The sequence below is a fragment of the Ammodytes marinus genome (assembly GCF_949987685.1).
Source record: "Ammodytes marinus genome assembly, chromosome: 18".
In the NCBI taxonomy this organism is placed as follows: domain Eukaryota; kingdom Metazoa; phylum Chordata; class Actinopteri; order Uranoscopiformes; family Ammodytidae; genus Ammodytes; species Ammodytes marinus.
The window spans coordinates 14585140-14602613 of record NC_137222.1 but is presented as its reverse complement, the minus strand read 5'-3'; the positions used below and the strand labels follow the sequence as shown (position 1 = coordinate 14602613).

The 17474-nt window shown below is 40.7% G+C and overlaps 1 protein-coding gene across 1 annotated transcript in view; it reads right to left on the bottom strand.

The window, feature by feature from the left end:
• rimbp2a (RIMS binding protein 2a) overlaps positions 1-13645 on the bottom strand; it is a gene marked incomplete at both ends in the record, with an annotated part of 68432 nt that extends 54787 nt beyond the window's left edge. Inside the window, 2 exons of the mRNA XM_080046626.1 lie at positions 3886-4029; positions 13508-13645. Coding sequence (XP_079902752.1) covers positions 3886-4029; positions 13508-13645 — 282 coding nt within the window. The remainder of the gene's footprint in view (positions 1-3885; positions 4030-13507) is intronic.
• Positions 13646-17474: the final 3829 nt, after the last annotated feature.

Here is a 17474-nt window from a genome sequence, read left to right as displayed (position 1 = left end):
ATGACGATGAAGCACATACAACTTTGATTTAGGACCATTCAGGAAACATAGGCGGTTCTGGTCTGCCTGCCGTAAATCGTTCCCGGGAAAAATCGGACCCGTGAGTGGGCGCCCTTAGCTCAGTTGGTAGGGCGTCCCCCCCATGGGCCTCGGCCAGCAGCGGACCCGGGTTCGATTCCAGCCCGCAGTCGTTCTCTGCATGTCACTCCCCTCTCTGCCCCATTTCAACTCTGTCTCTACACTATCAATAAAGCATAAAAATGCCAAAAAACATATCTTTAAAAAGAAAAAATAATAATCTGACCCGTGCAAATGCATTGATAACTATATAAAAATAGCGCTGTTTTTGCTGATGGTCTCGTCTGCTGTTCCAAGTCATTTATGAGCATCAGAGGGAAAATTAAACTGTTAAATTAACATTTTAAAGTTCCTCTTAAGAGGTTTAAGTAACAACACAAGAAATTGATTGTAAATTGGTTGGCAAGAAGAAGATAGTCATATAGAGACAACTTCTGAAATAAAGATCATAAAGAAACATTTCATTTCAGCCTCAACACATCCTTAATAATAATATCAGTTGTGAAAACAGCCTTGTGAGTCAAATGAATGTTGTATTTCCTGAATGTCTTGTGGGCGGATGTTGCATTATTCCAGTTTATTTGCATTACATTACCCTGGACTACTATTAACTCTGGTTTGCCTGTGCATCTTTGATTAGAGGGAGTTAAAATAGAAATTACTGGGTCAGTTGAGACAACACGGCTATTAGGGCTCATTGATTAGACATTGCTCCTCTTGGCACTGGGGCAGCCCATATCATCATGAAGACTATCATCTGAGTGGGCCAGCTGCAAGCAGTACACAATCGTTGCCATAGGGATGGTGTCCAGGGACACAGCTGTGGCCTTTTAGCAACAGCAACACAGCATACAGAAGGTCATTCCTGACCTAAGGTACCTTTCTGAGACTGTCCATCACAGATTATTTCCAGGCAACCGGTCTAAAGCTTTTTTGTTTTGTGTTTTTTCCAAGAAGGCATTCCACCTTTGGCAGTATTTCCTCTTGCCATTTAGGTAACAAAATAACAAATGAATTGGAAGAACTAAGAGCGATACGAGAAACTAGCCCTATGAGTCCTCAACAATTCAACATGAATTAAATAGTGCAAGGTGGTGGATTTTAGGCATTTACCAGTCCGTCTGATGATCCAACAACCTTACCTCACTATACAACAGGGGAATAAAAAAAAAACGATCTTAGGAACCCTGATCTGGGTGTGGCCACTCTTACCAAAGATAAGCAGCATATAGAGTGGCCTGAAGTAAATCCATGTGACTCAACACTGAACTGATCACTAAAATAAGGTGTCAACTTTTGGGAGGAAGTTGGTATCTACTGCTGAAATATGTGCAGATGCTGAGGTTGCTGAACCCACATTGGATTTGAATCAAATACTCAACTACAGCTATCGGAACTAGGAAGATAATCATGTACACTCAACCAGAATGTGTCTGTTGGACACTCTACACAAACTAGAGTGTAACAATTTGGGTTAGTGATGAAATGTAAAATGACTACCTGAAATATCAGATTTTTTTTTCAGACGCTTACACATTCAGCAGATATGGAGAAACATTGACCATAATCTGGTGTCTTATCCCATCCACCTCACACATGCGGCTCTAGTAGCTCCAGCTTCATTATAGCACATAGAGCAATAGCCAATAGCAAAGTTTTATCCACCCATTTACCCTGAGCAACAAGTCGGGGGCACGCTTTGTCATGCTGCTAAATACTGTATGTGACCAAATATGTGACTTGTTTTACAATGACAACCGTTACATGGATACACACAGTATAGCACATAATATAGTTGACATTAAAGCGTTTTTCTGAATCTGCTACATGATTTTACCCTTTACATTTAGCCTAGCTGCAAATTTAATAATGTTCAAGAACTGATTATAAAATTTGACAATTTGTCAGCCATATTTTAACATAAGTTACATTTAAGTTGGCAGTCAAGTTAAAATGATGGAAATGCTTTTCAGCTATCTCTTGTATTCTTTCTACCGACACTAAAAGTAAGCCCTCAGTATATCTACATGAGCAAATATGCGAGAGTGAACCCACTCTCATGACTGATCCAGAGCTGAGTCCCTCTTTGCATGAATGACCATGATGCAGTCTGTGATAGTGTAGTTGTCAGCAGTGACAGCAAAAAGACTGCCAGGCACCCAGCTGGACTCCCTCCAACAGTGTCTGCCCGTATATAAACACACACAAACACACACGCATACATAATTACATAACATTATTGAGTTATGTTGCCGGCTACTTCATGTTAACTATAATGGCAGACAACAGGGCAGTGCTTGTGCCAAGGGTTTGGCTGTGAAGATTGGACAAAATCACCCACTGGGCGGGTTGCCATTATTCCCGCTATTCCAAAACAATGGTGTTATGGTCCCACTGAATAGGGGGAGATGCTTAAAATGTTAATTTCTGCTGTGTTTTAAGTGATTTAAGTGGTCTCAGTCTCCACTAGTTTCTCCATGTTTGGACTCATGTATACTTCCATACCCCATTAATGAGGAGATGGCGATGATACTCTGAAATAACAAAACCACTGACTGATGTGACAAACTATTTAAGCTTGAAAGCAACACTCATCTGAAACATTTTAAATCAAATTTTGTAAAAGCATAATAGTAGAAGGTTTGGCCCTTGTACTGAAACTAATTTGAAGCAATTCAGGCTTATAACACAAGCAGCCATTATGCTCTGTCAGTTCCTTTCTGACAGTCTGTCCACACTCCTGCAAATGGGCCTGTTGCCAAGACGACAGCTCACACTCCTTGTCATCAGAGACCACCTGGGGGAGGCCACTAAAGGACAAATTCACTAAACACACAAATGCATGCGAGAGCATAGAGTACACTCACACACACACATGCACTTCTATGCACAATACAAACCAAACCATGTGCCGCCCCATTAATCCTTTTTACACTTCTACACCATAACACATGTCTGTATAACCAAGACCAAACAGAGGGGTATATGTGCACAGAGCCATGTGCGTTACCTAACTACACACAGCTGAGTCCTTGAAGAATAAAAGCTGCAACAGGGACTACAATACAGTGCACTCACTGACTCCCGCTGTACAGCAAGAACCACAACTATGTCTTCCCAATAATAGTTTAAAATCTGCCATCACCGTCCGCAATTAATGCCGCAGCGCTTCAAGTTACTTCTGTGTCGGAGCATTATGCCAATAGCTGAGTCTTTTATAAAGGGATATGCAGAGCTGCAGGCGAAGGGGTCGCCTCTCCCGATTAACCAGTTAACTTGATGCGCAATGGCATTAATTAAAAGGAAGAACAGGTAGGCAGACTCCTGTATAGGCATTTTACCTTTTACAGAGAGAGAGAGAGAGAGAGAGAGAGAGAGAGGCTGATTAAAGGGTAACGTTCGGCACACAATTCCAGTCTGCGCATCACTCATATTCTCTCATACCTTGGCTTTTGTTGACACAAAACTGGATGGATTGGATGTTATTGGTATAGAAAGGGCTTAGAATTTTGACTTTACGCCTGCCTGGTCTTAGTGAAAAGAACGCTAAGCCCAGTTGGTGCAACCGACGTAACGGTTAGGTCGGACTTAGAGCGCAAAGTTACGACCAGGCATAGTTAAGACCAGGCTTACGCCCAGTTGGTGCAACCCACCCCAGGAGAGTTATCGGCAAAATGTTCATTGTGCTCATTGACAGACAAAAAAATAAAAATAATGAGTGAACAGTACAGAGTGGCTGAGAAGGACAGGGATTATGTGTGTGTCTGAAAAAAAGACCAAATACGATGGTGGGAGTGTGGAGTTTACCAGTCTCCTCAGCTGCTGTTTCTCTTGGCGAAATGCGGCTACTTCAAGCTTAAGAGCTCGGTTTCTCTCCTCCAGCAAGTGAAAGCGGTTCACGTTGTAGACTGAGTGTCCCGTAGCTTGCTGGGATGACACTTCATATCTAGACTGCAAAAAAAAAAGAAAATACATAAGTACAATTACTAATATAAGACATTTCTGGTAATATCTACCTTTACAAGATATCAATATAAGTGGAAGCAGTGTACTAACATTCGTATGACAACTAGCATGCGGATCCTTAGCAAGTGTAATGTTTAACATGGTCACCATCACAGTTTAGGACGTAAGCATGCTGACTGTTAACAGAATTTAATTTGCTTTATTGTATAATATTTGAATGCACAATACATGCTTTCTGGCTGTTGAACTTTGTCCCAGTTTTGCTACAAGTTTGTTGTTTAGCCTTGAAGCCTAATAAGATTTTGGCACAATACAGAGGTATGACGCATTCATGTGCACAGTAGTTTCACTCCCCATATTCTGTTATCAGACATTGTATGAAGGATAACACCAGCTGAGATGAATTTCTGGGAATATCTACCTAATTAAAAACATTTCTGCTTTCGCCAGCAAAACGGGCTGGACACACAAACCGAGTGTATACGCCTACACATTTCTTGCATATAATCTCTGTACACTGTTCATTCGATGTATTCAATCATGTACGCCTATTTGTGATACATGTTGTTTGACCCTTGCATGCTGTTTGCAAGTAAATTCACCTGCTTCCAAGAAGGCCTGACTCAGTTTCAATTATTCAAACACTTGGGTAGTTTGATGAAATAATTCTAGTAACAAATGGTCCTTCGAGTTGCCGGATCCAACATCTTCTTCTCTGGACAAGAAGAGCCTGCACCGTGCACGGGGGAGTCCAAGATCTCTCGACAAAAGACCTCCAGTAAACAGAGCTACAAAAGAGGCTGTCAGCAGACTCTACTTGGACGGAGGAGGGGTGACGGAATCCAGAGCCAAAACTGAGCGAGTCGAGGCTTTCTTGAAATCAGGTGAATATTAACAGCTGATTTTGTTTTGTTTTGTCCAGGAATTATGGTAGTTCCTTTGTTTTATGTATTAGATAGATAAACTAGTTTATCGATGGTGGTGTTCTCCATTTTGGTATCGTAGTCCATCTCCGGGAGAATTCCTAGTAGTAGTGTTGCCCATCTTGGTTATTCAAACACTTGGGGATATACTCCGGCAGGGTTCTGCTCCCGGGGGGTTTGTCTCTGACTGGTTGGGTCCATCCGTGGGGGACTGCTTTTGGTGTTTGAGAATTTACACTGTCAAAAACAAAAGTCTCACGTACGTAATTAGATGATCATTAGTGTGGGGTCGAGGGTGGTCCCTTTATTCTGACAGATATAGTTTGTTCCATTAAACTGAGAGTTCTTTGTAATTCGGGAAGGTTTTATGGAAACAAATTGATATCTGGCTGCTTGTTGTTACTTAGCCTGGGGATATAGTACTGCTCCAGGGAGTTAGTCTATGACAGGTTGTTTATTTGTTTTGTTTTGTTATGTTTGTCAATAGTCTTCAACTGCAGAGTAGACTTATTTGTTTTGTTTAGAATACATCACATAGGGTGTTCTAGTTTTAAATTGGTGAATTTTATTAATCAATTGGAGGGAATAGGGGTGTTCACCCTGTTTAAATAGATTACTGGGTAATTTGATATTAGATTTTACATTTTAAAAAATTTAATTACATAATATGGATAATGATAAGATAGACATTAGGAAAAAAAAAGGAGACTGGTGAAGAAAAGTCTCCTCTACCCCTTCCTGTGTCTCTTTCCATTGAGACCCAAAACCCCGGCTCCTCAGCTGCTCTTCTGCTGGCAGGTCCAGAGAATCAGATAAAGAACAGTAAAGAGAAAGGTGGTGGCCAAAGAGATGAATAAGAGAATGTTGTTGAAAGTGTAAGAGGAAAAAGATTGTTTGGAACTGATTGTTTATGGATGTTATAAAGAAAGAAAAAGTATGTAGGGGAAGGGAGATAGAAGGTTTTGTAAGTGTGCATACAATTGTTATGCTGTTATGATGGGTTATAAAATGCTTGTCTCCTAAAGATGACCAGAGTTCTGACTAAATTGCTAAACGCTTTAAAGTTTAGAGCTAAATATCTTGCCAATCCAAGACCCATAGTGAACCTTAAAGATTAAAGGTGCAGTCAATCATTTGAAGTTCCAGCATAAACTTACAAAAAAGCGTCCTTTTGTGTTCTTTTTATGAAAATGTTCACTGAAAAGACTTGTTCAATGCTTTTGATTTGAATTACAAGTTAAAGGGGATTTTTATGCTGAAAATATGATCATAATGTGTATTGTTGATATAAATTGATTCAAAAACTGGTTAACTGTAAAGACACCTATACTTAACCTACATGTTAACTTTTGTTATTTGAAGAACAAACTATAACACCATGTCAGAAAAGGAGAAGTAGAGAGCTTCTCAGGAATGTGGTGTGTGTGTGTGATTCAGTCCCATGCAGAAAAGGGAGGGCCTGTCTCACTGACTGCCTGTGTGTGCTTGAATGCTGCCCAAACACAGACAAAAAATGTGAACTGAAGAATGAAATCAAACCTATCCTAAAATGTTGTTGTGCGTTAATTGTGACATCTAAAGCAAGCAAAATGGATAGGATGATATTTTAGAAACAACCCTGGCAGAATGATGAGCATTTCTTTTGAGAACATGTTACTGCTCAAATTCATTCTGTTTCAGATGCAAGGAGAAGACGAAGCTGACCATGCTTCAATAAGGACAATTGGACACTGAGGAACAATCTGAATCGGTTATGGTAATATCCTACATAACCATTCCCCCAGTGACTGTGATATGAAGGACACTTTGCGTCAAAATGCCACAAAAGGGACTTGTTGACCATCAAGACGACCTAGGTTCCTGTTCCCTGGCTTCTGCAAAAAACTGTCCTCTCTGAAACTGTACATAGACGATGTGGCACCAGTACACAAACTTGCATTTTCACCAACTGTGCTGTTGATGTACTTGATATTATTCTGCTTGAATGAAATATATTTACTCATATGCTTTGCCCTTTTGCTTTGAAGTGTTGCAAAAAGTTGCATTAAATATTATAAAAAGGGTGGAATGTTAACAGAATTTAATTTGCTTTATTGTATAATATTTGAATGCACAATACATGCTTTCTGGCTGTTGAACTTTGTCCCAGTTTTGCTACAAGTTTGTTGTTTAGCCTTGAAGCCTAATAAGATTTTGGCACAATACAGAGGTATGACGCATTCATGTGCACAGTAGTTTCACTCCCCATATTCTGTTATCAGACATTGTATGAAGGATAACACCAGCTGAGATGAATTTCTGGGAATATCTACCTAATTAAAAACATTTCTGCTTTCGCCAGCAAAACGGGCTGGACACACAAACCGAGTGTATACGCCTACACATTTCTTGCATATAATCTCTGTACACTGTTCATTCGATGTATTCAATCATGTACGCCTATTTGTGATACATGTTGTTTGACCCTTGCATGCTGTTTGCAAGTAAATTCACCTGCTTCCAAGAAGGCCTGACTCAGTTTCAATTATTCAAACACTTGGGTAGTTTGATGAAATAATTCTAGTAACACTGACATTTGCTGTTTAGCATGAAACATACTACAGGTGAACATCATTGTTTTACAAATACAGTCTAACCATAATACTGAAAATTTTAACCTGACGATGGCGAGAGAAAAAAGTTGGGATCATGAGGAATAATTTTTTTTGGCAGGACATGAATGTCTGTACCTATTATGTCAAGGCAATGCATTTCACTCAAAACCATAAATGTAAACCTCAAGGTGAAAATCATCTGGGAACTCTCTCTTTGTGCCGGTTTTTGCAACAATCGGTCAACTGTAATGTAGTGATATTTCACAGAAAAAAAATATTAAAACAGGATAAAAGATTTAGAGGATTACAAAAATGATTAGGATTCATCATCCGGGCACAATGCATATTGGCGGTACCATATTACTTGACAATCCATCCAACATTTGTTTGGATAATTCAATGTGAACCTTCCAACTGACCAACAGAAAGACAAACTTGTTGGTATGATAATGATACATATGGAAGAAACCAGAACTTGATTAATATAGTTTATGGCTACTGTCCATTTTTCTTACAGTAACGTCCTCAGGTCTTAGTTCCATCCCATAGGGTCAGTGACAGGGAAAGGATTACCAGGCCTGAAAATGAAGCAGCCCTGCAACAGGTTTTGAGCCTCAGGAGGATTTGCCAGTCAGTGAGTTTTTTTCCTCTGAAATATTTTTGATGGGATTCAGCCCTCCGTGGAAATAGACTGCATATCTGTAATAGGCAGGCTGGAAGCTTCTCCCAAAGTTTCTTGTATTGTTCAATTAGTTTTTTCTTCATAGCAGACATCCATTTGAAGGCACTTTTTGAGTTCACAGTTGCCTTGTTTTGGAATAGAACTGCTCTGCTGTCAATCTTGTACTTCAAAACATCCAATCACTTTGTGGGCCACCAGAGGGGTTGCACATGCCAGCAGATCTAAGCAGCAAAGTGGACATAAACTCTGCCTGTTCCTCCGGAAATTAAACGCCCTCTAAAGATGTGAGGATGTTCCTCTCCTGTTTACCTCCTTTGAGTAATATTAACGTATGAAGTAGGAACATTTTGGAGAGCTACAATCTGAAATCCCAAATGGGGTGTAGTTTTGCCTCGTAAAAAAGCACACTTAACCGGCCCTGCCACTCCAATTTTATCACATCAAGGACACAGAGAAAAAAAATACCACCCATAGACAAAAGACCCTGTGCTGCATTAGTCTTAGCCTGACCACTCCTCTCTTTTAGCATGTTCTATCTTGGCTCTTTTTCAAACATTTGAATTACTTTATTCCATTTGAAGAAAAGTTAAGAGAAGATGTGAGCACCTTTTTTCTTGTAGTAACCTCTGACAGGCCAACCAACAGATAGCTTTATTATCAGTTTAAAATATTAATTAGCAGAGAATTTGGTATCTTGTCAGGTGCGCAAAAAGAACTTGCACCTACACAACAAATGCTCAAAACAAAGTTGCAGGCAATATGTCATTTTGCACGGACAGCCAGAGCTTACAAAGCCACTATGATGGACCTGCCAAGCAGACAGAAAGACAACCAGATCCACCTGCTAATGCAGCAGACCTGCCAAGCAGACGAGCCTACAGATAGAGCCACCAGTGTAATATGGTGGACTTTCCAAGAACAGACAGAGAGATGGATAGACCTGCCAGCCAGTGCTGTGGGTTTTCCAAACAGACAGACAGAATAACACATTCAGTCAGCCCATTTAGAATTAGATATGAGGCCATATGGACATCCAACTAAGAAGAGATTTCACTTAGACTGGAAAACCACTGATGTTTATAAAAAATAAGTAAAGGTGCAGTAAGCAATTCTGGAGAAGGCTTGTTGTCAAAATCACTTTGTCAATATCAGTGAAATATCTCCTCACGGTCCACTACCTGTCCGTAATAGGTGTGCACTGAAAGAAATCCAGTGTTAATACAAAGCCTAGACTCTGTAAACCGGCATGATGCTAGCTAGGGTGGGCCCCCTTTGTTTACACGCCCTTTATTTACATACCTGTTAGCAGAGCCTATGGCTGTGTATTAACACAGGATTTAATTTTTTTAACACACACAATATGGACAGTTAGTGGTTCTTGAGGGAATATTCACTGATTTGGACAAAACGTGATTTTGACAACAAACATTCTACAGAATCGCACAATCCACCTTTATATTAAATAATACAAAAATCATTGTTGCATCCAGTTCTCAGGGCTCCGGAGCAAAATAAAAGTACACATCACAACTTCCAGAAAAGCCAAGTTGAGACTTCCAATGGAGACATGATAAGTTCAGTTCCCAAATCTGTCAATCATACATACAGGTAACAGAGGCTGTGACTGCTGCAACCGGTCCCTGTGTCAGAATGGGGCCCAATATGCGTCAGACTGGGGCCCGATATGCCAGCCACTTGGGAGACATCAGCACAGTGCCGTGGGAGCTGCCAAAGCGGCTCTGACAGGTGCTGCGTCAGACTTGGGAACCATGACGCACTTTAAGGGGCCACAGGAAATACTGACAGCATCTCCTGCTAAATGTCTGCCAGGAAGGGAGGTAATAAAATAGAAACAGTGTAGTAAAAGGTACAAAGGGACATTATGGGCCATGCTTTGACTCTCAAAGGTGTGTCATCTTACACTCTTTGAAAATGCCAGCCTTTTTGATTCAATTTGCACACTGCACATTTGGACATCAGTCATTCCACATAATGGAGCTGTTAAAAATATATCCCAAAATTTCACATTCATCAACACCAAATTATTCATTCTTATACAAGCACAACATTTCTGTAAATTGTCCACAACTGCACAACACTTGACAACACCAATGACGGGTACACTGTGAATGGATTGTCCATTTAAAAACCAGTGGACAACTTGTGGCTTCGGGGAACTGTTTATTAAGCAAAGCAGATAATGTGGGTAGCTATTAAGATGTTACAGTATATAATTATGTAATAAGGGCTTTCAACTATAGTCTATGCCAGGCACTGTTTGGCTTTCCTCCTAGTTTGCAGTAATGAATAGCTGATTATAATTCACCATGACACCAAGACATGCTATGTGTGTATTTATTCAATGTTCCACTAAATAAAACCAGCATTTTTTTCAAGGATATTTATGGCATTTCTGTTTTGTTGGATGACTTATGGTGGAAGGACACTGAAGAACAGATTAGGAAAGCAGCATGCGGTGGCTGGACTTCAACCAAGGGCATTATGGTTAAGTGGAATGTGCTCAGTCGACCGCGTCGCCAGGATACCCCCCAAGGTAATCTGGTTTTGACTGACGGTGATTTAAATAGATTGTCATGTCGCCATCTGGTGTGCAAGAAGTGAAATACTTGCATCAGTGCAGCCTGGTGTAGTCAGCCGTGGATGTAGAGCTATTGACCTGTCATTAAACAGATTTAAAAAAAATAAAATAAAAATGCCTTTTAAAGCTTGTCAGGCTACTCCTGTCCAGCATAAGTGCTTTTATGGATTACTTAACTTGGGGTTTTCAACTCTTTAGACAGACTGCTATAGATCTAGAGTCAACTAGTCCAAAGAGAAATAATTCATCGTTCACCAACACTCGTCATAAAATGATAAACTTGGTTTACAAGTAGGTATTCAATCCCTTAGAATCACACCAGCTACAACAACATCCAGTGTATCATGTGTTCTGTTTTGAGATGAAGAGAAATCAACAGTATCATTCAATGTACAAAATAAATAAAAGGGGACTGGCACAGCAGTGTGAACATGTATGTTTTTTGAAGCAAACAGATAATGACAATGTCCCTACCTTTAAAAGGCAGTGCCCCCTTTGTCCCAAAATGACTCTCTTCCCTTCCTGTCACATCACAAGCTGGCAGTGAAGGCGGGGTTACGTGTCCGTGTGTGCGCATGTGTATGTAGTATGTGTGTGCAGTCAGTGGCAATGAGCGTTTCCAATAGGCAGCTTGAATAGCTTGATATAGTCTCTACGCTACTGTAACAGGCTGGATCATCTCTCATCTCATCAGTGAGAGCAAAAAACAGCTACAGTGGCCCGGCACTCTCTGTCTCTCTCACACACACACACACACACACACACACACACACACACACACACACACACACACACACACACAGTCCCACCCCTGAATTTGATAACGCTTCCTCTCACGCTCTCTGCTCCTTCATCCAGTTGCGCTTTAAAGCCCCCCCCCCCTTCTTTTTTTGCTCTCTTGCTTGTACGCAAACATGTGCACGCCCTGTTTAACTGACCAAAAAACAACGTCACACATGCAACAAAAAAATGCAAAAACACACATGCGTGGCAGCTTTCATTGAAATGGACTGAGTAAATCTGTTGAGCAGTGATGTGTAAATCATTACATCATACAGTAGATGAGCTGTTCTTCCCCCTCTCAGAATACATTTCCAAAGCAGAGCGAATCATGCTCCATTATCTCCGTCTCCTGTGCATTCTACAGACAGAAGATAATGATTTTCTGTTCTTCTGATAGAAGCAATGATCCGCACATCGCTCCATCCTCCCCCATTTATACATCCCTGTGTCATATCTCATTATAGTTCTTCTTTAACTACTTGTACCATTCCTTTTGACCTTAAATCAAATCTACAGTCAGGTTCTTCGACAAACCCTCATTTACAATCATCCATTTGCTCTCTTCACCTCTTTTAAATCCCCTGCTCAGTCAGGACTCAAATTAAATAACTGTTGTGGTTTTCATGAGGTTACATCAGCGAGGCAGGCGATCGATGTGTTCTGTCGATAGCTGTTTAAACACTGGGACAGAGGCACAGAACAGAGGAGAAGGAAGAAAGAAAGAGACACTAAGTGTGCGTGAGTGAGAAGAGAAAGCAGTACGTACTCTCTGTTCCACTCTGTTGCCTAGCAACACTTGCTCACGGTCCGTTCCTATCCTTACTGTAGACGCATTACTCTCGTACTGAATTGGTTTGTAGCATGACATGAAGCCCTGTGAGACAAAAAGGTTCAGAACACATGGAAACTGGATTATACAGAAATGTGCATTCGCCCCTTTAAATATGCAAACAGCTGCAAGCAATGCATCATTTAATTACTAAAACAAGCTCCTACCTTTAGACCACCTTACGGCCTGGCCTCTTTTTTAACAGTGACATTTTTTTTTTAAAGTATGGTGTCCTGTTGTGGTCATAATTGTAAAACACTTTAAATCAAATATAAGTAAAAGCAGAAAGACCCCATAACCTGGGATGGTGAACTTTTTCTCTTCGCCTGCTGACGCAAGTTATAAAAGGAAACTAACTCACTACATGGGTGAACAGAAATGCAAAATGGGAATTTATTGTTAATAATAGGCAAAGATTTTAAATAATTTCTAATGATAGTGAGTTATGTGATTTTTTACTTTTTGATTTCGACTAAATCGGTGGCGGAACTTTTAATTAAAATGGTACACCCGACAATAATGACATTGTATAGGTACAGATATCTTAGTGTTGTGAATTGGGTTGATAAACTGCTACTCTGTTATCAGCTCTCTAAAAACTGATATCTGTGCTCGTGGTGTAGTGATTAGGACCCCCAAATAGAGGCTCAGTCCTAAGAGGCAGCAGACCACGGATTTGAATCGGGGCTGAGGTAGCTCTCTGTATGTCATTCCCCTCTATGCCCCATTTCATCTGTCTTTCCAAATCTGTCAAATAAAAGCATAAAACGCCAAAAAATTATCTTGAAAAAAAATATATATATATCTGATGTTAAGTCATAATGATGTCAGGTTAGGTTGAGAAGAGGTTCCTTTTTCAAAAGCCGGACAATCCACAAATGTAGTTCTAGTCCCCAGATTTCCTCCTGTCAAGTGTACTTTTAACATAGGTGGTCTGTTTTATGTTGGCATGGGGATAATTTCCTCATGGCTACTTGTATGGAATACAAATTGTATTAAGGCTGTAGTAGGAGAAGTAGTAACAGGCCTACTGTATGTGGTAGCACAGTATACCTTGGTCTTGGAGTACAGGTGGTGATGGTGTGTGTTTCTGGCATCGATCACGACCAGCTGTCTCTGGATCCACTGTAACTCCACCTGAGTCCGCCTCAGCAGCTCCTCCACGTGAGAACTGGACGTGTGACCGTGCATTATCACCTGCAAAACCCACACAACAAGACATTACACACACTGAGAACATCACACCTCCATTTAAGCACATGTGTATGAGCCACACACAAACACCCAGCCAAAATGTACTACTGAATGAGTATAGCCTATAATAAATGTAAATACATACAGTATCTCACAAAAGTGAGTACACCCCTCACATTTCTTCAAATATTTCATTATATCTTTCCATGGGACAACACTGAAGAAATGACACTTTGATACAATGTAAAGTAGTCAGTGTACAGCTTGTATTACAGTGTAAATTTACTGTCGCCTCAAAATAACTCGACACACAGCCATTAATGTCTAAACTGCCGGTTACAAAAGTGAGTACACCCCTAAGAAAAAATGTCCAAATTGGGCCCAAAGTGTCAATATTTTGTGTGGCCACCATTATTTTCCAGCACTACCTTAACCCTCATGGGCATGGAGTTCACCAGAGCTTCACAGGTTGCCACTGGAATCCTCTTCCCCTCATTCATGACAACATCACGGAGCTGGTGGATACTGGAGACCTTGCGCTCCTCCATCTCCTGTTTTAAGAAGCCCCAAAGATGCTCAATAGGGTTTAGGTCTGGGGACATGCTTGGCCAGTCCATAACCTTTACCCTCAGCTTCTTTAGCAAGGCAGTAGTCGTCTTGGAGGTGTGTTTGGGGTCGTTATCATGCTGCAATACTGCCCTGCGGCCCAGTTTAAGAAGGTTGAGTGCACGTTTTCAGCGTCATACCAAGAGGTTGGCTTTGGAAAATTGACGTATGAGTGCTGCCAGCATTACTGCAGGGCTTGAAGGGGTGGGGGGTCAACCTGTTAGTGCTCAGACCATACGCCACACACTGCATCATACTGGTCTGCATGGCTGTCGTCCGAGAAGGAAGCCTATTCTAAAGATGATGCAAAATAAAGCCCACAAACAGTTTGCTGAAGACAAACAGACTACGGACATGGATGACTGCAACCATGTCCTGTGGTCTGATGAGACCAAGATACATTTATTTGGTTCAGATGGTGTTAAGAGTGTGGAGCGGCAACCAGGTGAGGAGTACAAAGAAAAGTGTGTATTGCCTATAGTCAAGCATGGTGGTTGGAGTGTCATGGTCTGGGGCTGCATGAGTGCTGCCAGTACTGGGGATCTACAGTTCATTGAATTCTAACATGTACTGTGACATACTGAAGCAGAGCATGATCCCCTCCCTTCATAAACTGGGCCGCAGGGCAGTATTGCAGCATGATAACGACCCCAAACACACCTCCAAGACGACTACTGCCTTGCTAAAGAAGCTGAGGATAAAGGTGATGGACTGGCCAAGCATGTCTCCAGACCTAAACCCTATTGAGCATCTTTGGGGCTTCTTAAAACAGGAGATGGAGGAGTGCAAGGTCTCCAGTATCCACCAGCTCCGTGATGTTGTCATGAATGAGGGGAAGAGGGTTCCAGTGGCAACCTGTGAAGCTCTGGTGAACTACATGCCCATGAGGGTTAAGGTAGTGCTGGAAAATAATGGTGGCCACACAAAATATTGACACTTTGGGCCCAATTTGGACATTTTAACTCAGGGGTGTACTCACTTTTGTAACCGGCAGTTTAGACATTAATGGCTGTGTGTCGAGTTATTTTGAGGGGACAGTAAATTTACACTGTTATATAAGCTGTACACACGCTACTTTACATTGTATCAAAGTGTCATTTATTCAGTGTTGTCCCATGAAAAGATATAATGAAATATTTGAAGAAATGTGAGGGGTGTACTCACTTTTGTGAGATACTGTATATACAGAGAAGAGTGTTGGAGTGTTTCTAAATTAGTATAGATATATAGTTAGTTCCACTTTCACATTTGCAAAACTAAAATGGGTTGATCTGTATTAATTTCAAAAGTGTCCCAGTAAAACAAATCTGTCTAGCTTGTGCACTTTTATCTTGGTAGGGCTGCCACCCAAACAATATATATATAACAAATCCATCAGCAAAAATATTTGCATATAGAAAACTATTACAGTAAAATGTGCCCAATCCATTTTATTTAGTAAACAAAAGTTTGCAACGCCACAATATGAAAGTGGAGACAAATGCATTGCACATTGCAAGTACATATACCACTTGCAAATATAGCAAAGACTTTATTGGCACTTACTGTAAAAGTCCTGCATCTTCTTTAATCTAAATCACACCACTTGCTTGTTACTGTATGTTTATAATCAATCCCTGACAGCCGACATTTCAATTTAACATTGCTGCCCCCTGCATCATTTCATCTGCATGCATTTGCAGGGGCTCACTGCTTACTGATACACATGTGCATGAGTGTGTTGTGTGTGTGTGTGTGTGAGAGAGAGAGAGAGAGAGAGAGAGAGAGAGAGAGAGAGAGAGAGAGAGAGAGAGCGAGAGAGAGAGAGAGAGATCCACTGAGTTACATAAGTGAAGATTATTGTATCACAGCAACTCAATGACAGGGGGAGTGTGGAATCAGCTTTTATCAGTCGGTGCTAAATCCCCATCTATGACACACACACTTGCACCTCATGAGTTTTGACTTATCTGACTCCACTGCATCGTTATACTCACACAGAGAATTCTCAGTCATCAAACTGCATTTAAACTGCAATTAACCATCTCTGATTAAAGACACCAAAACAGTTACCTATTTTAGATACTATCAAACAACAAAATGTCAACAATGAATTGTCCACTCATTGTTGACATTGACATGAGGAATGCATTTGAGTGATTCATTTTTGTGCTTGCTTTCTCTCTGAAGCAATAGCTATGAAAAGAAGAAAACTAAACTGTAGGGATTAATCAGCTCTCTGTCCCCCTGTCTCTCAGAGCCTCAGCCAAAATGCTCAAACTCTGTCTGCTGACTCACCTTGGATTGCTTCTATTTCCTTGCAGGGGGCTGGAAGAGGAGGACAAACAACACAACAACAACAACAAACAAACAAACAAAGATCAAGATTCCTGTAGTTTTTATGCAGGAATTTCCCATCCTGGCAAGCCCTCTATAAAAGCTGATGTGCCAAGCATCTCTCTCTCACAGACTTATCAAAGTGAGAGGAGAGAGAGATGTAGCCTGCGTACGTCATTATCCCAAATCTGGATGGGGCTTTTCATTTGCTATCAAGCTATTCATTAATCTATCAACCCCCCTAACCAAAGTAGCTGTGAATGGTTTTTAAAAACCTGGTTCTTACATGTTTAAATTGCATAGACAATGTCTGCAGCAACTGGAGAATACCTAAATGTATTTGTAGTGTGCATATCTTTTAAAAAGGACAACAAATATAGGAATCTAAGATATGATGTTGCATCTGAAAAAAAAACAGAAATGTTAATACAAATCCTAAACGTGATAAGAGTCCAATACTTGTTGGTAAACCATGCATACTGCTACTGTCACGATTGAATAACCTAATAATAACTTAGATTATTACCCTGCAAAGTGATGCTCTGCTGTTTCTCTCATCCTTGTTGTTTTCATGGACATATAAAGAAAGGTTGTTCTTGCTGGCTTCTCCCCTTCCGGATCTGGCAAAGCCTGTGCCATGTGTCTTTTAATCACCAATAACAAACCGCTTTTAAATAAATAAAATAAAAAGTACATAAAAATAGGCCTAATCAAATAAATAGAAGAACATTATTTATGTTTTTTTATCAGGAAAGCTGTCTATCACTGCACTACATTGGCATGGTTGGAAATGGTGTTTGCTTCTCGTGAAGTCCTGTCTCCAGGTGCATCATTTGGGCAGCTCCTCCTCCCTAACATGATTTGCTGTTTATGATTCAGTTTTCTCTCACGGCGTTGTACCCAA